Source organism: Accipiter gentilis, chromosome 7 (genome assembly GCF_929443795.1).
Source record: "Accipiter gentilis chromosome 7, bAccGen1.1, whole genome shotgun sequence".
NCBI classification, from domain to species: Eukaryota; Metazoa; Chordata; class Aves; order Accipitriformes; family Accipitridae; genus Astur; species Astur gentilis.
Genome location: NC_064886.1, coordinates 12387140 through 12407475, shown reverse-complemented (window position 1 = coordinate 12407475; position 20336 = coordinate 12387140). Strand labels below are relative to the sequence as shown.

At 53.2% G+C, this 20336-nt stretch overlaps 2 protein-coding genes across 5 annotated transcripts in view; one reads left to right on the top strand and one right to left on the bottom strand.

The window, feature by feature from the left end:
- Window positions 1-20336, top strand: part of LOC126041355 (keratin-associated protein 10-4-like) — a 44228-nt gene that overhangs the window by 2253 nt on the left and 21639 nt on the right. The window contains exons 2-3 of one of the 4 annotated variants that reach the window (XM_049806899.1): window positions 693-867; window positions 20013-20175. The gene's annotated coding sequence lies outside the window, so the exon portion shown is untranslated. Of the gene's footprint in view, window positions 1-692; window positions 868-1151; window positions 1240-18423; window positions 19011-20012; window positions 20176-20336 lie in introns of those variants that run through there. The other 3 variants (XM_049806900.1, XM_049806898.1, XM_049806897.1) reach the window with 3 other exon arrangements.
- LOC126041332 (trichohyalin-like) lies at window positions 2327-18294 on the bottom strand. Its single transcript, XM_049806831.1, has 5 exons — window positions 17476-18294; window positions 15841-16987; window positions 13581-13674; window positions 6100-7088; window positions 2327-5736 (listed from the first exon to the last, which is right to left on the bottom strand). The coding sequence occupies exons 1-5, from the start codon at window positions 17611-17613 to the stop codon at window positions 2327-2329; spliced, it is 5778 nt and encodes a 1925-aa protein (XP_049662788.1). The 5' UTR covers window positions 17614-18294.

The following is a 20336-nucleotide window of genomic DNA, read 5'->3' as shown; positions in this document are numbered from 1 at the left end:
ACCAGTGGTGATACAGAATCGCCTGCCCAGGGCCAGATTTCCCTGTGACACTCGGCCCTGGGTGCTGCCGCGTTTCCCCAAAAGCTTTGGGAGGAGCCTGGAGTGGAGAGGTTGGGGTAACATGGGCTGTCCTGGTGGTGTGTGGAATCTGGGATGTGCTCTGGGATCTGGGACAGCTTCCAGGGATGGGTTCTTCAGGAAATCCTGGTGGAGGCTGTGACTCAGTGTAGAGCAGGAGAAAGGGAAGCCATAAATCAGGGGGACAGCTGTCCCCAATGTACTTCCTTTCTTGCCCCAGTTTCCTGCCCCCAAACTTTTCCTTTTTTCTCATGTATTGGGGAAAAAGTACTGCCCCCCCCCATCCAACTCCTCCCAAACTGGAAGCAGTTCAGTCCATGTAAATCAAACAGACTTTCCAAACCTGGGAGCTAAGGGAAGGAAACCTGCTGCTCTTCTCCTTAGATTTTGCACTTCCACCTGCATTTTGCAAACTCCTCTTTGTGCTCCCTTTACAATAAAATATGAGCTGGTTAGAAGGACAAGTGTTACTTCTCCCTTTGCAAGAGCAAATCCTGGAGGGGGTCATGGCTCTGCCCCATCCTGGCTGCAGTGGGGGATTTCAAGAGGTTTCTGTTTCTTGCTGCTGCTGCTGCTGTGTGTGTTTGCAGTCAAGGCTTTGGCCCTGTTTGCAGACAGACCATCTGTGCTGCCATGTGTTTGTCACGAAGATGTGCGACTGTCATGTGCATGAAGGGGGCATTGCCGAGAGCATCGCCCCGTGCATCTGCCTGCCCCTGGCTGGGGCAGACCCTTCTGAGTCCCTCTGGCACCAGGTTCCAAACATCACAGGATGGTGGCCATGGCTAGGTGACTGAGAAGCCCTGGGTGCTGCCTGCTGAGGCTGCATCAGGCTACGGTGGATTTGAGATGCCCTTATTCCTCCTGGCCAGCCCCATTACCACCCAGCGGGCTCCAGTTGCATTTAAGAGAAAGATACTGATGGTGCTGGGGTTGTCCTCGCTTCTTTCTCTCTCTTCTTGCAGAATTGCAGCCCCATCTGCTACTGAGGGAATTGGTTCACTCTTGCTCAAGGGAAAGAAAATAATAAAATCTGATTTTCTCCAGGGAGGGTCATGGATGTCTCCATCTTCAGCCTCATGCACCATGTGTGAGATCTGGTGCATTTTCCTTGCCGTGCTGCTGCCTCTCTCCTGCCCAAGGATCCAGGCGTGGTCCCAGGTACAGGGCAGCCCAGGGGAAAAGGCAGATGGATGCATGTGGCCAGGAAAATGTGTCTGGATGGCTTCTAACCAGCAGTGGCTTCGCACTGCTGGCTGTCCCTGTAGTGCACATCTGCCATGAAAGCTGGAGCACACAGGCACATCCGCGTGTCCCCATGTGGGTGTCAGATCACAGCATGTGCGAGTTGTGCTGGGAGCCCCCAAAATCATGCAGATCAGTAGCGAGGGCCAGAGTTTTAGAGGGATCTGGGCTCCTAGACATGTAGTAGGGAGGATGGGGTGGGATTTTCAGCAGCCCCTCTCTGGATTAAGTGCCTGGGATTAGGAGGAACGTGTGATCTGAACTGGGATACCCTCCCACCAGGCTGAGGCCCTTGTAGAAATTAGATGCAAGGATGAAGGATGGCAGCAGTCAGTGCAGTCATCAGCTATTTATTCTGGCTTCTCATGCAATACATCAGTGTGAAGAAGAAAGAGACCCCCCCCCACCCGCCACCATTACCCTGCAGTAACCACAGCATAACTCAGCTGCTTTAAAGCCTCTGTGAGGCTGGAGCTGGGATTCTGCTCATCTGTTAGGGGAGCAGAAAGGTGTAACCAAAAGCATTGAGTCTACAAAAGGTGGGTTTTTTTTTTTCCTTTTTTTTTCCCCAGCCTCAAGGATTTTCAGGCACAGCTGACAGGAGACCCAGTCACAGGGCTAGGGAGATGTGAGTGCAGAGAGATGCAGAACAGTCATGCCACAGGGTAGAAGAGATGACAGGGACATAAAGGACAGAGAGACCCAAGGAATCCTATTAGAGCAGAAAAGTGAATAAATAGTGCATTAAGGTGGATAGACATAATGCAGGAAGACAGAAGCTGCAGATCCTGGGTTAACTATCTGCCTACCTACTTGCTGAGGATTTGTTACATGGAAAACCCCCAAACCCACCTGACACCCTCTCAGAGCACCTCATTAACCCTTTTGTGTTGAACACTTCTATGCCACCACACAGTGACACCCTAAGCTGAAAGCAGAGAGCAGAAGTGATCCTCAAAGAGACTTGGAGAAGCCCCACCAGCTCCAGGGAGAGGACTTCCCCTTAAGATGCCTTGGCTTCATCCCTGGCAGGATGGCTCGGTGACTCCTCTGAGACTGGGGGACTAGAGGGGCCCTGGCTCTGCTTGCTGCAAAGATGTGGTTCTTCTTCCTGTTGAGGCTGGGCATTGCTCACTTGCTGGCTGCTCCCCTTGCTCTTCTCCTGCTGTGGCTGGCGGCTCTTCTCTGGCAGGGAAACCTCTGCATCCTCATGGCAGTGACTGGCTTCATCTCTCCAGGGTGGCTGGGAACGGCTCTCCTTGGTGGCTCGCTGGCCTGGCTCACAAGCTTCCTGTGGCTCTGGAGCCTGGGGCAGAGATGGGCAGCTCTTGGCCTCCTTGTCCTCATGCTTGCTCACTTGGCAGCTGGATTTGGGCTCTTGCAGGACCTGCTCCCTGGCAGGTTTTGATCTATCTCCCTGGGGCTGATGCTCCTTTTGTGCATCAGGCATTGTGGGGTACTGGCTGTCCCTCCTTTCCGCTTTGGGCTTTGCCTGACAAGGATCACCCTTAACACCATCTGGCTTAGAGGCAGAAGCCTGGTGAGCCCCTTCTTTCACCCCTGTTTCAAACCTCTCCTGTAGCTGACTGAGATCCCCTGTGTTTTCCTGGGAGCTTAAAGCTGGCGTGCTCCCTTGCTGTGGTGTTTCAGGCTCCTCTGTTTCTCGCTCATCCCTTTGAGGTCGTGGCTCTGGATGGTTGCTCCTGTCACATGGGACTGCTGGCAGCTGGGGTGACATGTAGCACTTCTTCATGTAGATGGGCTGCCCAAGGTCGTGGGGCTGGTGACAGACAATCTTGTAGGTGGTAGCTTCAGGATCATTCAAATTCTGAATCACGTGGATCAAGCATGCAATGGTCTGAGGCTCACAGGGCTGAGGGGTGACCTGCACCTCTGGCCGTACATCAGGCTCAGCGGGGATATAACAGACCCTCATGTTGGTGACAGATACCTGCTCTCCTGGGGGAGATAGGTGTCTGTTATCCACCTCTATGGTTTGGTAGAGGCTCCTCTTGTGCCTTTGTTCTTCATCCTCATGTGTAGGGCACCCATTTGGCTCATATCCTTCTTCCTTATGTAAAAGCCTGAAGTTCTGCCATTCTTGGTCTTCTGAAGACTCAGAGGCAGTACACCCAGAAGGCTCACGTTGTACTTTGCTTGCCTGATAGTGCTGCAGAATCTCTCTCTCTTGTACTTCTTCAAGTAGATGGAGGCTGCTTCTCTTGCATGTATCTCTGCGGGATCCCATAACACCTTGCTCTTCCATTTCCTGCATAAGGCAGCTGCGGCGATCATAAACATCCAGGTCCAGCTCCAGTTGGCAATCCATCCTACTAGCACGCATGGGCTCTTCCCTCTCTCTTCCCTGGCAAATCCTCCTCTCATCCTCTGGTTCTTTGCGCTCACGGGGACGGTCCCTCCTTGCCCCATCCTCACGTGGCTCCAGTTCCCGGGACACGTGCTGGATCTCCACGTCGGCTTCTACTGCTGCTACATCTGCTGTCTCTGGTGTCCTTTCGTACCTCAGTGACTCACGTTGTCTCCTTCCATCGTCTTTGACCTCACGTGTTTGACGGTCACGTGTCTTGCGTGTCTCTATCTGGTTGGTCGTGGCACCTTGCTCTTCTGATTCCCATGTCAGGTGGCTGCGTCGCTCATAGAGCTCCAGGTCCAGCTCCTGTTGGCGATCCATCCTCCTGTCACGCACGGGCTCTTCCCTTTCTCTTCCTCGGCAAATCCTCCTCTCATCCTCTGGTTCATTGCGCTCACGGGGACGGTCCCTCCTTTCCCCGTCCTCACATAGCTCAAGTTCCTGGGACACGTGCTGGATTTCCACATCGGCTTCTGCTGCTGCTACTGCAGTCTCTTGTGTCCTTTCGTACCTCAGCGACTCTTGTTTTCTCCTTCTGTCATCTTTTGGCTCACGTATTTGACAGTCACGTGTCTCGCGTGTCTCTCTCTTGTTGGTCATGGCACCTTGCTCTTCTGATTCCCGTGTCAAGTGGCTGCGTCTCTCATAGAGCTCCAGGTCCAGCTCCTGTTCGTGATCGATCCTCCTGTTGTGCATGGGCTCTTCCCTCTCTCTTCCTCGGCAAATCCTCCTCTCATCCTCTGGTTCTTTGTATTCACGGGGACGGTCCCTCCTTTCCCCGTCCACACGTAGCTCCAGTTCCTGGGACACGCGCTGGATCTCCATGTCTGCTTGTGCTGCTGCCACTGTCTTCTCTCGTGTCCTTTCGTACCTCAGCGACTCACGTTGTCTCCGTCCATTGTCTTCAGGCTCGCGTGTTTGACGGTCATGTCTCTCGAGTGTCTCTCTCTGCTTGGTCGTGGCAACTTGCTCTTCTGTTTCCCGTGTCAGGTGGCTGCGTTGCTCATAGAGCTCCAGGTCCAGCTCCCGTTGGCAATCCATCATCGTGTCACGCACGGGCTCTTCCATTTCTCTTCCTCGGCAAATCCTCCTCTCATTCTCTGGTTCTTTGCGCTCATGGGGACGGTCCCTCCTTTCTATGTCATCACGTAGCTCAAGTTCCCTGGACATACGCTGGATCTCCACGTCGGCTTCTGCTGCTGCCACTGTCGTCTCTCGTGTCCTTTCGTACCTCAGTGACTCACGCCGTCTCCTTCCATCGTCTTCAGGCTCGCGTGTTTGACGGTCACGTGTCTCACGTGTCTCTCTCTGGTTGGTCGTGGCACCTTGCTCTTCTGTTTCCCGTGTCAGGTGGCTGCGTCGCTCATAGGGCTCCAGGTCCAGGTCCAGCTCCCGTTGGTGATCGATCCTCCTGTCACGCACGGGCTCTTCCCTTTCTCTTCCTCGGCAAATCCTCCTCTCATCCTCTGGTTCTTTGTGCTCACGGGGACGGTCCGTTCTTTTCCAGTCCTCACGTAGTTCAAGTTCCCGGGACACGCGCTGGATTTCCGTGTCGGCTTCTGCTGCTGCCACTGTCATCTCTGGTGTCCTTTCGTACCTCAGCGACTCACGTTGTCTCCTTCCATCGCCTTTGGGCTCGCGTGTTTGACGGTCACGTCTCTCCCATGTTTCTCTCCGGTCGGTTGTGGCACCTTGCTCTTCTGTTTCCCGTGTCAGGTGGCTGCGTCGCTCATAGAGCTCCAGGTCCAGATCCCGTTGGCAATTGACTCTCCTGTCGTGCACGGGCTCTTCCCTTTCCTTTCTTCGGCAAATGCTCCTCTCATCCTCTGGTTCTTTGCGCTCACGGGGACTGTCCCTCCTTTCCCTGTCCTCACCTGGCTCCAGTTCCCGGGACACACGCTGGATCTCCGCATCAGCTACCTCTGCTGTCTCTTGTGTCCTTTCGTACCTCAGTGACTCACGTTGTCTCCTTCTTTCATCTATTGGCTCCCATGTTTGACGGTCACGTGTCTCGCGTGTCTCTCTCTGGTCGGTTATGGCATCTTGCTCTTCTGATTCCCGTGTCAGGTGGCTGCGTCGCTCATAGAGCTCCAGGTCCAGCTCCCGTTGGTGATCGATCCTCCTGTCCAGCACGGGCTCTTCCCTTTCTCTTCCTCGGCAAATCCTTCTCTCATCCTCTGGTTCTTTGCGCTCATGGGGACGGTCCCTCCTTTCTATGTCATCACGTAGCTCAAGTTCCCGGGACACACGCTGGATTTCCATGTCGGCTTCTGCTGCTGCTGCCACTGCTGTCTCTTGTGTCCTTTCATACCTCAGCGAGTCTTGTTGTCTCCTTCTGTCATCTTTTGGGTCACGTGTTTGACGGTCACGTGTCTCGCGTGTCTCTCTCTTGTTGGTCATGGCACCTTGCTCTTCTGATTCCTGTGTCAAGTGGCTGCGTCGCTCATAGAGCTCCAGGTCCAGCTCCCGTTGGCGATCCATCCTGATGTCACGCACGGGCTCTTCCCTTTCTCTTCCTCGGCAAATCCTCCTCTCATCCTCTGGTTCATTGCGCTCATGGGGACGGTCCCTCCTTTCCCCGTCCTCACGTGGCTCCAGTTCCGGGGACATGCGCTGCATCTCCACGTCAGCTTGTGCTGCTGCCACTGTCGTCTCTCGTGTCCTTTCGTACCTCAGTGACTCACGTTGTCTCCTTCCATCGTCTTCAGGCTCGCGTGTTTGACGGTCACGTCTCTCGCGTGTCTCTCTCTGGTTGGTCGTGGCACCTTGCTCTTCTGTTGCCCGTGTCAGGTGGCTGCGTCGCTCATAGGGCTCCAGGTCCAGCTCCAGTTGGTGATCGATCCTCGTGTCACGCACGGGCTCTTCGCTTTCTCTTCCTCGGCAAATCCTCCTCTCATCCTCTGGTTCTTTGCGCTCACGGGGATGGTCCCTCCTTTCTATGTCGTCACGTAGGTCAAGTTTCCGGGACACACGCTGGATTTCCATGTTGGCTTCTGCTGCTGCTGCCACTGCTGTCTCTTGTGTCCTTTCGTACCTCAGTGAGTCTTGTTGTCTCCTTCTGTCATCTTTTGGGTCACGTGTTTGACGGTCACGTGTCTCGCGTGTCTCTCTCTTGTTGGTCATGGCACCTTGCTCTTCTGATTCCCGTGTCAAGTGGCTGCGTCGCTCATAGAGCTCCAGGTCCAGCTCCCGTTGGCGATCCATCCTGATGTCACGCACGGGCTCTTCCCTTTCTCTTCCTCGGCAAATACTCCTCTCATCCTCTGGTTCTTTGTGCTCACGGGGACGGTCCGTTCTTTTCCAGTCCTCACGTAGGTCAAGTTCCCGGGACACGCGCTGGATTTCCATGTCGGCTTGTGCTGCTGCCACTGTCATCTCTGGTGTTCTTTCGTACCTCAGCGACTCACGTTGTCTCCTTCCATCGTCTTCAGGCTCGCGTGTTTGACGGTCACGTCTCTCGCATGTCTCTCTCTTGTTGGTCATGGCACCTTGCTCTTCTGATTCCCGTGTCAAGTGGCTGCGTCTCTCATAGAGCTCCAGGTCCAGCTCCTGTTCGTGATCGATCCTCCTGTTGCGCATGGGCTCTTCCCTCTCTCTTCCCCGGCAAATCCTCCTCTCATCCTCTGGTTCTTTGCGGTCACGGGGACGGTCCCTCCTTTCCCCGTCCTCACGTAGCTCCAGTTCCTGGGACACGCGCTGGATCTCCATGTCTGCTTGTGCTGCTGCCACTGTCTTCTCTCGTGTCCTTTCGTACCTCAGCGACTCACGTTGTCTCCGTCCATTGTCTTCAGGCTCGCGTGTTTGACGGTCATGTCTCTCGAGTGTCTCTCTCTGCTTGGTCGTGGCAACTTGCTCTTCTGTTTCCCGTGTCAGGTGGCTGCGTTGCTCATAGAGCTCCAGGTCCAGCTCCCGTTGGCAATCCATCATCGTGTCACGCACGGGCTCTTCCATTTCTCTTCCTCGGCATATCCTCCTCTCATCCTCTGGTTCTTTGTGCTCACGGGGACGGTCCCTCCTTTCTATGTCATCACGTAGCTCAAGTTCCCTGGACATACGCTGGATCTCCACGTCGGCTTCTGCTGCTGCCACTGTCGTGTCTCGTGTCCTTTCGTACCTCAGTGACTCACGCTGTCTCCTTCCATCGTCTTCAGGCTCGCGTGTTTGACGGTCACGTTTCTCACGTGTCTCTCTCTGGTTGGTCGTGGCACCTTGCTCTTCTGTTTCCCGTGTCAGGTGGCTGCGTCGCTCATAGGGCTCCAGGTCCAGGTCCAGCTCCCGTTGGTGATCGATCCTCCTGTCACGCACGGGCTCTTCCCTTTCTCTTCCTCGGCAAATCCTCCTCTCATCCTCTGGTTCTTTGCGCTCACGGGGATGGTCCCTCTTTTCCATGTCGTCACGTAGGTTAAGTTCCCGGGACACACGCTGGATTTCCATGTTGGCTTCTGCTGCTGCTGCCACTGCTGTCTCTTGTGTCCTTTCGTACCTCAGCGAGTCTTGTTGTCTCCTTCTGTCATCTTTTGGGTCACGTGTTTGACGGTCACGTGTCTCGCATGTCTCTCTCTTGTTGGTCATGGCACCTTGCTCTTCCGATTCTCGTGTCAAGTGGCTGCGTCGCTCATAGAGCTCCAGGTCCAGCTCCCGTTGGTGATCCATCCTGATGTCACGCACGGGCTCTTCCCTTTCTCTTCCTCGGCAAATCCTCCTCTCATCCTCTGGTTCATTGCGCTCATGGGGACGGTCCCTCCTTTCCCCGTCCTCACGTGGCTCCAGTTCCCGGGACACACAATGGATCTCCACGTCGGCTTCTGCTGCAGCTACTGCGGTCTCTCGTGTCCTTTCGTACGTCACCGACTCATGTTGTCTCCTTCCATCGTCTTCGGGCTCACGTGTTTGATGGTCACGCCTCTCGCATGTCTCTGTCTGGTCGGTTGAGGCACCTTGCTCTTCTGTTTCCCGTATCAGATGGCTGCGTCGCTCATAGAGCTCCAAGTCCAGATCCTGTTGGCGATTGACTCTTCTGTCGTGCACGGGCTCTTCCCTTTCCTTTCTTCGGCAAATCCTCCTCTTATCCTCTGGTTCTTTTCGCTCACGGGGACTGTCCCTCCTTTCCCTGTCCTCACCTGGCTCCAGTTCCCGGGACACACGCTGGATCTCCACATCAGCTACCTCTGCTGTCTCTTGTGTCCTTTCGTACCTCAGTGACTCACGTTGTCTCCTTCTTTCATCTGTTAGCTCGCATGTTTGACGGTCACGTGTCTCGCGTGTCCCTCTCTGGTCGGTTATGGCATCTTGCTCTTCTGATTCCCGTGTCAGGTGGCTGCGTCGCTCATAGAGCTCCAGGTCCAGCTCCCGTTGGTGATCGATCCTCCTGTCCAGCACGGGCTCTTCCCTTTCTCTTCCTCGGCAAATCCTTCTCTCATCCTCTGGTTCTTTGCGCTCATGGGAACGGTCCCTCCTTTCTATGTCGTCACGTAGCTCAAGTTCCCGGGACACACGCTGGATTTCCATGTCGGCTTCTGCTGCTGCTGCCACTGCTGTCTCTTGTGTCCTTTCATACCTCAGCGAGTCTTGTTGTCTCCTTCTGTCATCTTTTGAGTCACGTGTTTGACAGTCACGTGTCTCGCGTGTCTCTCTCTTGTTGGTCATGGCACCTTGCTCTTCTGATTCCTGTGTCAAGTGGCTGCGTCGCTCATAGAGCTCCAGGTCCAGCTCCCGTTGGCGATCCATCCTGATGTCACGCATGGGCTCTTCCCTTTCTGTTCCTCGGCAAATCTTCCTCTCATCCTCTGGTTCATTGCGCTCATGGGGACGGTCCCTCCTTTCCCCGTCCTCACGTGGCTCCAGTTCCTGGGACATGCGCTGCATCTCCACGTCAGCTTGTGCTGCTGCCACTGTCGTCTCTCGTGTCCTTTCGTACCTCAGTGACTCACGCTGTCTCCTTCCATCGTCTTCAGGCTCGCGTGTTTGACGGTCACGTCTCTCGCGTGTCTCTCTCTGGTTGGTCGTGGCACATTGCTCTTCTGTTGCCCGTGTCAGGTGGCTGCGTCGCTCATAGGGCTCCAGGTCCAGCTCCAGTTGGTGATCGATCCTCGTGTCACGCACAGGCTCTTCGCTTTCTCTTCCTCGGCAAATCCTCCTCTCATCCTCTGGTTCTTTGCGCTCACGGGGACAGTCCCTCCTTTCTATGTCGTCACGTAAGTCAAGTTTCCGGGACACACGCTGGATTTCCATGTTGGCTTCTGCTGCTGCTGCTACTGCTGTCTCTTGTGTCCTTTCGTACCTCAGTGAGTCTTGTTGTCTCCTTCTGTCATCTTTTGGGTCACGTGTTTGACGGTCACGTGTCTCGCGTGTCTCTCTCTTGTTGGTCATGGCACCTTGCTCTTCTGATTCCCGTGTCAAGTGGCTGCGTCGCTCATAGAGCTCCAGGTCCAGCTCCCGTTGGCGATCCATCCTGATGTCACGCACGGGCTCTTCCCTTTCTCTTCCTCGGCAAATACTCCTCTCATCCTCTGGTTCTTTGTGCTCACGGGGACGGTCCGTTCTTTTCCAGTCCTCACGTAGGTCAAGTTCCCGGGACACGCGCTGGATTTCCATGTCGGCTTGTGCTGCTGCCACTGTCATCTCTGGTGTTCTTTCGTACCTCAGCGACTCACGTTGTCTCCTTCCATCGTCTTCAGGCTCGCGTGTTTGACGGTCACGTCTCTCGCGTGTCTCTCTCCGGTCGGTTGTGGCACCTTGCTCTTCTGTTGCCCGTGTCAAGTGGCTGTGTCGCTCATAGAGCTCCAGGTCCAGATCCTGTTGGCGATTGACTCTCCTGTCGTGCACGGGCTCTTTCCTTTCTCTACTTCGGCAGATCCTGCTCTCATCCTCTGGTTCTTTGCGGTCACGGGGACGGTCCCTCCTTTCCCCGTCCTCACGTGGCTCCAGTTCCTGGGACATGCGCTGGATCTCCACGTCGGCTTGTGCTGCTGCCACTGTCTTCTCTCGTGTCCTTTCGTACCTCAGCGACTCACGCTGTCTCCTTCCATCGTGTTTAGGCTCGCATGTTCGACGGTCACGTCTCTCGCATGTCTCTCTCTGGTTGGTCGCGGCACCTTGCTCTTCTGATTCCCGTGTCAGGTGGCTGCGTCGCTCATAGAGCTCCAGGTCCAGCTCCCGTTGGCGATCCATCCTGATGTCACGCACGGGCTCTTCCCTTTCTCTTCCTCGGCAAATCCTCCTCTCATCCTCTGGTTCTTGGCGCTCATGGGGACGGTCCCTCCTTTCCCTGTCCTCACATGGCTCCAGTTCCTGGGACATGCGCTGGATCTCCACGTCGGCTTGTGCTGCTGCCACTGTCGTCTCTCGTATCCTTTCGTACCTCAGTGACTCACGCTGTCTCCTTCCATCGTCTTCAGGCTCGCGTGTTTGACGGTCACGTCTCTCGCGTGTCTCTCTCTGGTTGGTCGTGGCACCTTGCTCTTCTGTTGCCCGTGTCAGGTGGCTGCGTCGCTCATAGGGCTCCAGGTCCAGCTCCAGTTGGTGATCGATCCTTGTGTCACGCACGGGCTCTTTCCTTTCTCTTCCTCGGCAAATCCTCCTCTCATCCTCTGGTTCATTGCGCTCACGGGGACGGTCCGTTCTTTTCCAGTCCTCACGTAGGTCAAGTTCCCGGGACACGCGCTGGATTTCCGTGTCGGCTTCTGCTGCTGCCACTGTCATCTCTGGTGTCCTTTCGTACCTCAGCGACTCACGTTGTCTCCTTCCATCGCCTTTGGGCTCGCGTGTTTGACGGTCACGTCTCTCGCATGTTTCTCTCCGGTCGGTTGTGGCACCTTGCTCTTCTGTTTCCCGTGTCAGGTGGCTGCGTCGCTCATAGAGCTCCAGGTCCAGATCCCGTTGGCAATTGACTCTCCTGTCGTGCACGGGCTCTTCCCTTTCCTTTCTTCGGCAAATGCTCCTCTCATCCTCTGGTTCTTTGCGGTCACGGGGACGGTCCCTCCTTTCCCCGTCCTCACGTGGCTCCAGTTCCTGGGACATGCGCTGGATCTCCATGTCGGCTTCTGCTGCTGCCACTGTCGTCTCTCGTGTCCTTTCGTACCTCAGTGACTCACGCTGTCTCCTTCCATCGTCTTCAGGCTCGCGTGTTTGACGGTCACGTCTCTCGCGTGTCTCTCTCTGGTTGGTCGCGGCATCTTGCTCTTCTGATTCCCGTGTCAAGTGGCTGCGTCGCTCATAGAGCTCCAGGTCCAGCTCCCGTTGGCGATCCATCCTGATGTCACGCACGGGCTCTTCCCTTTCTCTTCTTCGGCAAATCCTCCTCTCATCCTCTGGTTCTTTGCGCTCACGGGGACGGTCCGTTCTTTTCCAGTCCTCACGTAGGTCAAGTTCCCGGGACACGCGCTGGATTTCCATGTCGGCTTGTGCTGCTGCCACTGTCATCTCTCGTGTCCTTTTGTACCTCAGTGACTCACGTTGTCTCCTTCCATCGTCTTTGGGCTCGCGTGTTTGACGGTCACGTCTCTCGCATGTTTCTCTCCGGTCGGTTGTGGCACCTTGCTCTTCTGTTTCCCGTGTCAGGTGGCTGCGTCGCTCATAGAGCTCCAGGTCCAGATCCCGTTGGCGATTGACTCTCCTGTCGTGCACGGGCTCTTTCCTTTCTCTACTTCGGCAGATCCTCCTCTCATCCTCTGGTTCTTTGCGCTCACGGGGACGGTCCCTCCTTTCCCCGTCCTCACGTGGCTCCAGTTCCTGGGACATGCGCTGGATCTCCATGTCGCCTTCTGCTGCTGCCACTGTCGTCTCTCGTGTCCTTTCGTACCTCAGCGACTCACGCTGTCTCCTTCCATTGTCTTCAGGCTCGCGTGTTCGACGGTCACCTCTCTCGCATGTCTCTCTCTGGTTGGTCGCGGCACCTTGCTCTTCTGATTCCTGTTTCAGGTGGCTGCGTCGCTCATAGAGCTCCAGGTCCAGCTCCCGTTGGCGATCCATCCTCCTGTCACGCACGGGCTCTTCCCTTTCTCTTCCTCGGCAAATCCTCCTCTCATCCTCTGGTTCTTTGCGCTCACGGGGATGGTCCCTCCTATCTATGTCGTCACGTAGCTCAAGTTCCCTGGACATACGCCGGATTTCCATGTCGGCTTCTGCTGCTGCTGCCTCTGCTGTCTCTTGTGTCCTTTCGTACCTCAGTGAGTCTTGTTGTCTCCTTCTGTCATCTTTTGGGTCACGTGTTTGACGGTCACGTGTCTCGCGTGTCTCTCTGTTGTTGGTCATGGCACCTTGCTCTTCTGATTCCTGTGTCAAGTGGCTGCGTCGCTCATAGAGCTCCAGGTCCAGCTCCCGTTGGCGATCCATCCTGATGTCATACATGGGCTCTTCCCTTTCTGTTCCTCGGCAAATCTTCCTCTCATCCTCTGGTTCTTTGTGCTCACGGGGACGGTCTCTTCTTTTCCAATCCTCACGTAGGTCAAGTTCCCGGGACACGCGCTGGATTTCCATGTTGGCTTGTGCTGCTGCCACTGTCATCTCTGGTGTCCTTTCGTACCTCAGCGACTGACGTTGTCTCCTTCCATCGTCTTTGGGCTCGCGTGTTTGACGGTCACGTCTCTCGCATGTCTCTCTCCGGTCGGTTTTGGCACCTTGCTCTTCTGTTTCCTGTGTCAGGTGGCTGCGTCGCTCATAGGGCTCCAGGTCCAGCTTCCATTGGCTATCTATCCTTGTGTCACGCACGGGCTCTTCCTTTTCTCTTCCTCGGCAAATCCTCCTCTTATCCTCTGGTTCTTTGCGCTCATGGGGACGGTCCCTCCTTTCTATGTCGTCACGTAGCTCAAGTTCCCGGGACACATGCTGGATTTCCATGTTGGCTTCTGCTGCTGCTGCCACTGCTGTCTCTTGTGTCCTTTCGTACCTCAGCGAGTCTTGTTGTCTCCTTCTGTCATCTTTTGGGTCACGTGTTTGACGGTCACGTGTCTCGCGTGTCTCTCTCTTGTTGGTCATGGCACCTTGCTCTTCTGATTCCTGTGTCAAGTGGCTGCGTCGCTCATAGAGCTCCAGGTCCAGCTCCCGTTGGCGATCCATCCTGATGTCACGCACGGGCTCTTCCCTTTCTCTTCCTCGGCAAATCATCCTCTCATCCTCTGGTTCTTTGTGCTCACGGGGACGGTCCGTTCTTTTCCAGTCCTCACGTAGGTCAAGTTCCCGGGACACGCGCTGGATTTCCATGTCGGCTTCTGCTGCTGCCACTGTCATCTCTGGTGTCCTTTCATACCTCAGCGACTCACGTTGTCTCCTTCCATCGTCTTTGGGCTCGCGTGTTTGACGGTCACGCCTCTCGCATGTCTCTCTCCGGTCGGTTGTGGCACCTTGCTCTTCTGTTTCCCGTGTCAGGTGGCTGCGTCGCTCATAGAGCTCCAGGTCCAGCTCCCGTTGGCAATTGACTCTCCTGTCGTGCACGGGCTCTTTCCTTTCTCTACTTCGGCAGATCCTCCTCTCATCCTCTGGTTCTTTGCGCTCACGGGGACGGTCCCTCCTTTCCCCGTCCTCACGTGGCTCCAGTTCCTGGGACATGTGCTGGATCTCCATGTCGGCTTCTGCTGCTGCCAATGTCGTCTCTCGTGTCCTTTCGTACCTCAGTGATTCACGCTGTCTCCTTCCATCGTCTTCAGGCTCGCGTGTTCGACGGTCACGTCTCTCGCATGTCTCTCTCTGGTTGGTCGAGGCACCTTGCTCTTCTGATTCCCGTGTCAGGTGGCTGCGTCGCTCATAGAGCTCCAGGTCCAGCTCCCGTTGGCGATCCATCCTGATGTCACGCACGGGCTCTTCCCTTTCTCTTCCTCGGCAAATCCTCCTCTCATCCTCTGGTTCTTTGCGCTCACAGGGACTGTCCCTCCTTTCTATGTCGTCACATAGCTCCAGTTCCCGGGACACATGCTGGATTTCCATGTCGGCTTCTGCTGCTGCTGCCACTGCTGTCTCTTGTGTCCTTTCGTACCTCGGTGACTCACGTTGTCTCCTTCCATCTTTTGGCTCGTGTTTTTCACGGTCACCTGTCTCGCGTGTCTCTCTGTTGTTGGTCATGGCATCTTGCTCTTCTGTTGCCCGTGTCAGGTGGCTGCATCGCTCATAGAGCTCCAGGTCCAGATCCCGTTGGCGATTGACTCTCCTGTCGTGCACGGGCTCTTTCCTTTCTCTACTTCGGCAGATCCTCCTCTCATCCTCTGGTTCTTTGCGCTCACGGGGACGGTCCCTCTTTTCCCCGTCCTCACGTAGCTCAAGTTCCCGGGACACACGCTGGATTTCCATGTCGGCTTCTGCTGGTGCTACTGCGGTCTCTCGTGTCCTTTCGTACCTCGGTGACTCATGCTGTCTCCTTCCATCATCTTTAGGCCCGCGTGTTTGACGGTCATGTCTCTCGCGTGTCTCTCTCTGGTTGGTCGCGGCACCTTGCTCTTCTGTTTCCCGTGTCAGGTGGCTGCGTCGCTCATAGAGCTCCAGGTCCAGCTCCCGTTGGCGATCCATCCTGATGTCACGCACGGGCTCTTCCCTTTCTCTTCCTCGGCAAATCCTCCTCTCAACCTCTGGTTCTTTGCGCTCACGGGGACGGTCCCTCCTGTCCCCGTGCTCATGTAGCTCAAGTTCCCGGGACACACGCTGGATCTCCACATCGGCTTCTGCTGCTACTGCCACTGCTGTCTCTTGTGTCCTTTCGTACCTCAGTGAGTCTTGTTGTCTCCTTCTGTCATCTTTGGGCTCGCGTGTTTGACGGTCACGTGTCTCGCTTGTCTCTCTCTTGTTGTTCGTGGCAGCTTGCTCTTCTGATTTCTGTGTCAAGTGGCTGCGTTGCTCATAGAGCTGCAGGTCCAGCTCCCATTGACGATCTGTCGTCCTATCATGCATGGGCTCTTCCCCTTCACTTCCTCGGCAAATCCTCCTCTTATCCTCTGGTTCTTTGTATTCACGGGGACGGTCCCTCCTTTCCCCGTTCTCACGTGGCTCGAGTTCCCAGGACACGTGCTGGATTTCCAGTTCAGCTTCTGCTGCTGTTTCCACTGCTGTGTCTCGTGTTCTTTCGTACCTCATCGACTCTTGTTGTCTCCTTCTGTAATCTTTTGGCTGACGTGTTTGACAGTCACGTGTGTTGTGTGTCTCTCTCTGGTTGGTCGTGGCACCTTGCTCTTCTGTTTCCCGTGTCAGGTGGCTGCGTCGCTCATAGAGCTCCAGGTCCACTTTCTGTTGGTAATCAGTCCACTCATCCTGTATGGGTTCTTTTCTCCTTGTATCTTCTTGTTTTTCCCACTGTTGATTCAGATGGATGTCTCTCTCACCTTCGATATATTCAAACTCACGTTCTTGTTTTTTCGCTTTCTCAGAGTGTTGTTTTCTTGGCTCACAAGTCTCATAGTATCTGTGCTCGAGTTCTAGTGGTTTCTGTATATATGATTGATGTATGTTTTTTGAGTCCTGGCATTCAGGCTCATGTGGCTCGTGGCTGCTGTGTTCAGGTGCTTTTTGTTCCATCTCACGTACGTGGTAGCGGCTCCTCTTTTTTGTGAGTAATTCAGGTTTACGTGGCTGATTGTGACTTCCTATATCTGCTCTTTGTGGCTGCTGGGTTTTTTGATCATATGCTGGTAGTGCTGTCTTATGTGGCTGATGGCTACTCCACCGGTTTGGCAGTGCTTGAGGTTCACAGCTCTGGCTGTGACTCTTCACGTCTGCCAGTTGTTCTGGCTGCAGCACTTCTTGATTTTGCCTCTCATCTTCCTTCATTCTGGTCTCTTGTGCTTGCAAGCTGCTGCACTTGTGGTGTTGTACATCTCCTCGTCTGTCTGGCTCTAGTGGCTGACGTGTATTTTGGCTCTTCTGTTGGTCACTTGGCTTTTGGTTTCGTTCTTCATATTCCTGAGGGATTGACTCCCCTGGCTTGCTACTTCGCTTTGCATCGTTTCTGCTTTGCGTGTTATGTTGCTGATGATGACTCCCCATTTCCTCTAGTGTTTCAAGCTCATTGATCCTGGTGTCTCGTTGCAGCTCAGGTTCACAGGGGGGATGATACTTGCTCTCACAAGTTTGTTGTTCCTCCCCCTGGAGCTGCTGACGGCTCCCTCTGTTCTTAATGTCAGGCTCTCGGAGTGACTTGCCACTGGTTGTCAGCTTTGTTCTTTGCAGAAGGCATGGTCCCTTTGGCAGGTACCAGTAGCAGGCCTTAGCCACTCTGAACACCAAAAGCAGGAACTCATTAAAATCTATTTCCCTATCACCATCCCACTCCAGAAACTGCAGAATCTTGTCAATTGTCTGAGGGTCATGCGGCTTCTGCAGGGAAAACACACACAGGGAAACAAAAAAGGGAGTTTAGTCTTCCTGCTCCTTGTTAGAGAAATGCAAAGGCAGGGAGAACTGCAATCTTTTCTCCTTCCCTCTCTAACACCTTCACTTTCATAGCTCAGCAGGAACTCCATGTCTTTGTTCTCCATTTTCCTGGTTGTTCCCTGGCTGCAGCCAACCAGCTGTCTTCTCTTTGGCATATGCCGTATCCCTCTATTGGATGCATTTCCTTCCTACCTTTGAAAGAACACCATACCTCCCCACAGTTCATTCTCCAGCTTTTGCCCATTTGTACATGGCAAAATGGGTTGGGAGAACTGTTGAAGCTGTCAGTGCAAAGGAATGCGACTGCTGCTCCCCTTTAAAAGCCTCCCCATCCCACTGTCATAAGAATCATCCCCTCTCCAGAAGGAGATTTTGCAGTCTCTTGCACTCCAGTCTCAGCCTCAAGCCCTTCCCCTTGCAGCAGCACTCACATCTATGATATCTGCAAACTCCCTCTGGATGAACTCCTTCATCTTCCTTTGGCTGAGGTTGGAGCAGTCTCCATCTTCCTTTGCATGTTTGTGAAAGACGCTGATGATGGTGGAAATGCTGTCTAAGAAGTGAGACATCTTCCTGTAGATTCAAGCAAGCCTGCAAGAAAAGGAGCAGACCTAAGGATGGGAGATTGGCTTGCCTCTGAGCCTGAAAAGAGGAGGGAGAATTGCTGGGGTCAGGCTGTGTGCGTTAACGGGATGCTGGCTGCCATGTTCTGTGTGTTCGCTCCTGTGCCATGGCGAGCTCTTTCACCAGAGCACTGGGAAGACACTCAAATGCTTACGAGTTTTATTGGGATGGGGAATGTCCTCCAACTTGCCTACTGAGATATTTGAATGATGGTTGATAGGGGATGGCAGGATGCCTGCATTTTTGGATCGCAGGGAGGGAACTGGGGATGGTGACTCAAGAGATGCCCCAAGAACCCATCCCCATGGGGCTATACCAGGTACTTATGTTTCCAGGACCCACGCTGCTATCTCTGCCTGGCACCAAGAAAGGTACACTGGCTTCTGTGAAGCGGGTTAGAGGATGTCTAACACAGCACTGGCACGGCCCGAGACAAGATCTAGCTGGGTTAGAGACACGTAGAGTGCTTACAGAGAGTTAAAACAAGCCCTGTGGCTGGTGGTCCTGTGACCAGTAGTAATGCAAAACAATTGATAAAGCTTTCATTACAGCATCAGTTCATTGGCAAATAGATTTTGGCCAGAGGAGAACTGTCAGTTCACCTAGGTCGGAACTGCTTATTTAATTTTACTGAGATCTGCTTGGCAGAAAGCAGAGCTCCTGTTGGAGCTTTGTGTCTGGAAACCTCAAAAGCCACCTCCTTCCTTCCTCCTCACAGGATCCCCAAGCCTGTTATCAGGTACATCGGTGCTGAGAACAGCTTGCAGCTGGGGAAGCTGTGCCGTGTCTGCCTTGCTGCCTCTATAACGTGCACATATGCATGAATACATGCACAGCTCTGCATATGAAATTCTGGGTTTTGCTATTTCTGTAGAAAACAGAAAATTTCTCCAATCTGTTCATTCTGGGTGGGAGCTGACTCCAGACCAAAGTAAAGCATGAAATCTGGTTCCCTCTCTTGTTTTCTTTTGGAGAAAAGCTGCCTCTACATATGGACACACAACGACAGCATGCAGGTATCCGAATAACACGAAACAACGCTTCACTGGATATAAACACAGACGACTCAGAAAATACTGCAGCAGGAACAATGCTGCTACCCAACATGAATCCTATAGAAATAACATGTCCTTGCCCAGCAAAGTGCACGTTTCAGAAGGAGCGACTTACCCAATCACCAATGGGATCAAGTGGGATTCCTGTGAAGCCGTGCGGAGTGATCAGAGGACCGGAGTGCTTTTATAGGGTCCTTGACGGAGCTACAGAAAGGAGACACCCTTTGTGGATGTTGTCCTGATTCATCTTCGGCCAAGCCCAGCTGCACCTTGACGTCCTCAAACGGGTTATTTAACTTATCATCCCCTTACCTATCATTTTAACCCAGAAATAGCAGTTGCCATGTGGCAATTCAGGCACTGGCTGGTTCCACCTAATCCAGACTGTAAAGTTATTTTATGGGCTGATTGTATTTCAGATTTTAAAAAATCTAGAGTAGCTATAAAGCATATATATATATTAATGGGAGGGTGTATTTTTATATAAATGTGCATCTGCATAGGTATGAATTTATATATGTACAATACACACACACACACACATAAAACCAGTATGAAAGTGAAATAGAATGAAATTCTGAGGATGGGGGCAGAAGTATTGATGGTAGCAGAGCTGACTATGAGCAGATTTGGGACAGCTGCGATCTGTATGGCCCATGAGCTCAGTACCACAATAGGAGAGATTATTTTTGTTTGCTTTTTGTGCAGTTCTTTTGGCACCTTGGGCCTGGGGTCAGTGGGGTTTGGGTCTGGCTTTCACTCGCAGAAGGACAGAAGACCTAAGCACTACAAAAATGGTGGAATGCAAGTGCGCAGCAGTGAGATCCCCAAATCCTCTAGATCTTGGCTTGTGTGGCACCCTTGTAGAGTGTTTTATTTTTGGTAACTTCTTATTAAGGAGACTTTTTGTATATTATCGAGTTTTTTGTTGGGAAAACCCCAACCACAAACAGAATATTTTTAAATGGTAAAGTTTGCAAAATGAATTTTCATACAAGAAGATAACTGTTCAATAAGCAATGACTTTTCATTGAGAAAAATAATGACAAAACATTTTTCATATTAACTGTCTTCCATGAATGACTTTCGTTTCAACTTTCCTTGATCTTTAATTAAAAATAAAAGCAGGAACATCTCTGCTGAGAGGTCAATTCATGTTGAATCTTCATCTAGTTGCCCTAGGCAGCTTTTGCTGTAATTAACTCTACAATCTTCTTTTTTTTAAAATGTTTTAACAATAAATTAGTTAGAGACCAACTGATTCCTTTATTCATCCTGAACTCTCGCAGCACACAGAGCAAATAAGGAAGATACCAGCCATGCCACCTGGGCCCCTGCTTTTGGAGGCAGGATGCTGCCTTGACAAGCATGACGGAGACATTGCAGAAAGCCTTCAGAGCATGAACTTGTCACGCAGCCTTGGGTGAGTGGCTCATCTGGCCCATCTGTAAGGTAAGATCATACTGGGTGTAGGAGCCTAATTAATTAGTGCTGGTAACACCTTGGGGATACTCATACAAGTGCGTACGAAGATTTGTTACTAACCATACTTCATTTTTGAGCTTTTTTTCAAGATTAAATTATACTTGTGCAAATTATACCCCACCTGTGGG

What these genes read in the sequence shown, in the direction of transcription:
- LOC126041332 (XM_049806831.1), bottom strand. Translation starts at nt 17,613, where the DNA reads ATGTCTCACTTCTTAGACAGCATTTCCACCATCATCAGCGTCTTTCAC. An exon ending in AGTTTGCAGATATCATAGAT is followed by an intron (nt 16,988 to 17,475) that starts GTGAGTGCTGCT and finishes TTTTCCCTGCAG; the next exon opens with AAGCCGCATGACCCTCAGAC. An exon ending in ACAGGAATCAGAAGAGCAAG is followed by an intron (nt 5,737 to 6,099) that starts GTGCCATGACCA and finishes CAGAAGAGCAAG; the next exon opens with ATGCCATAACCGACCAGAGA.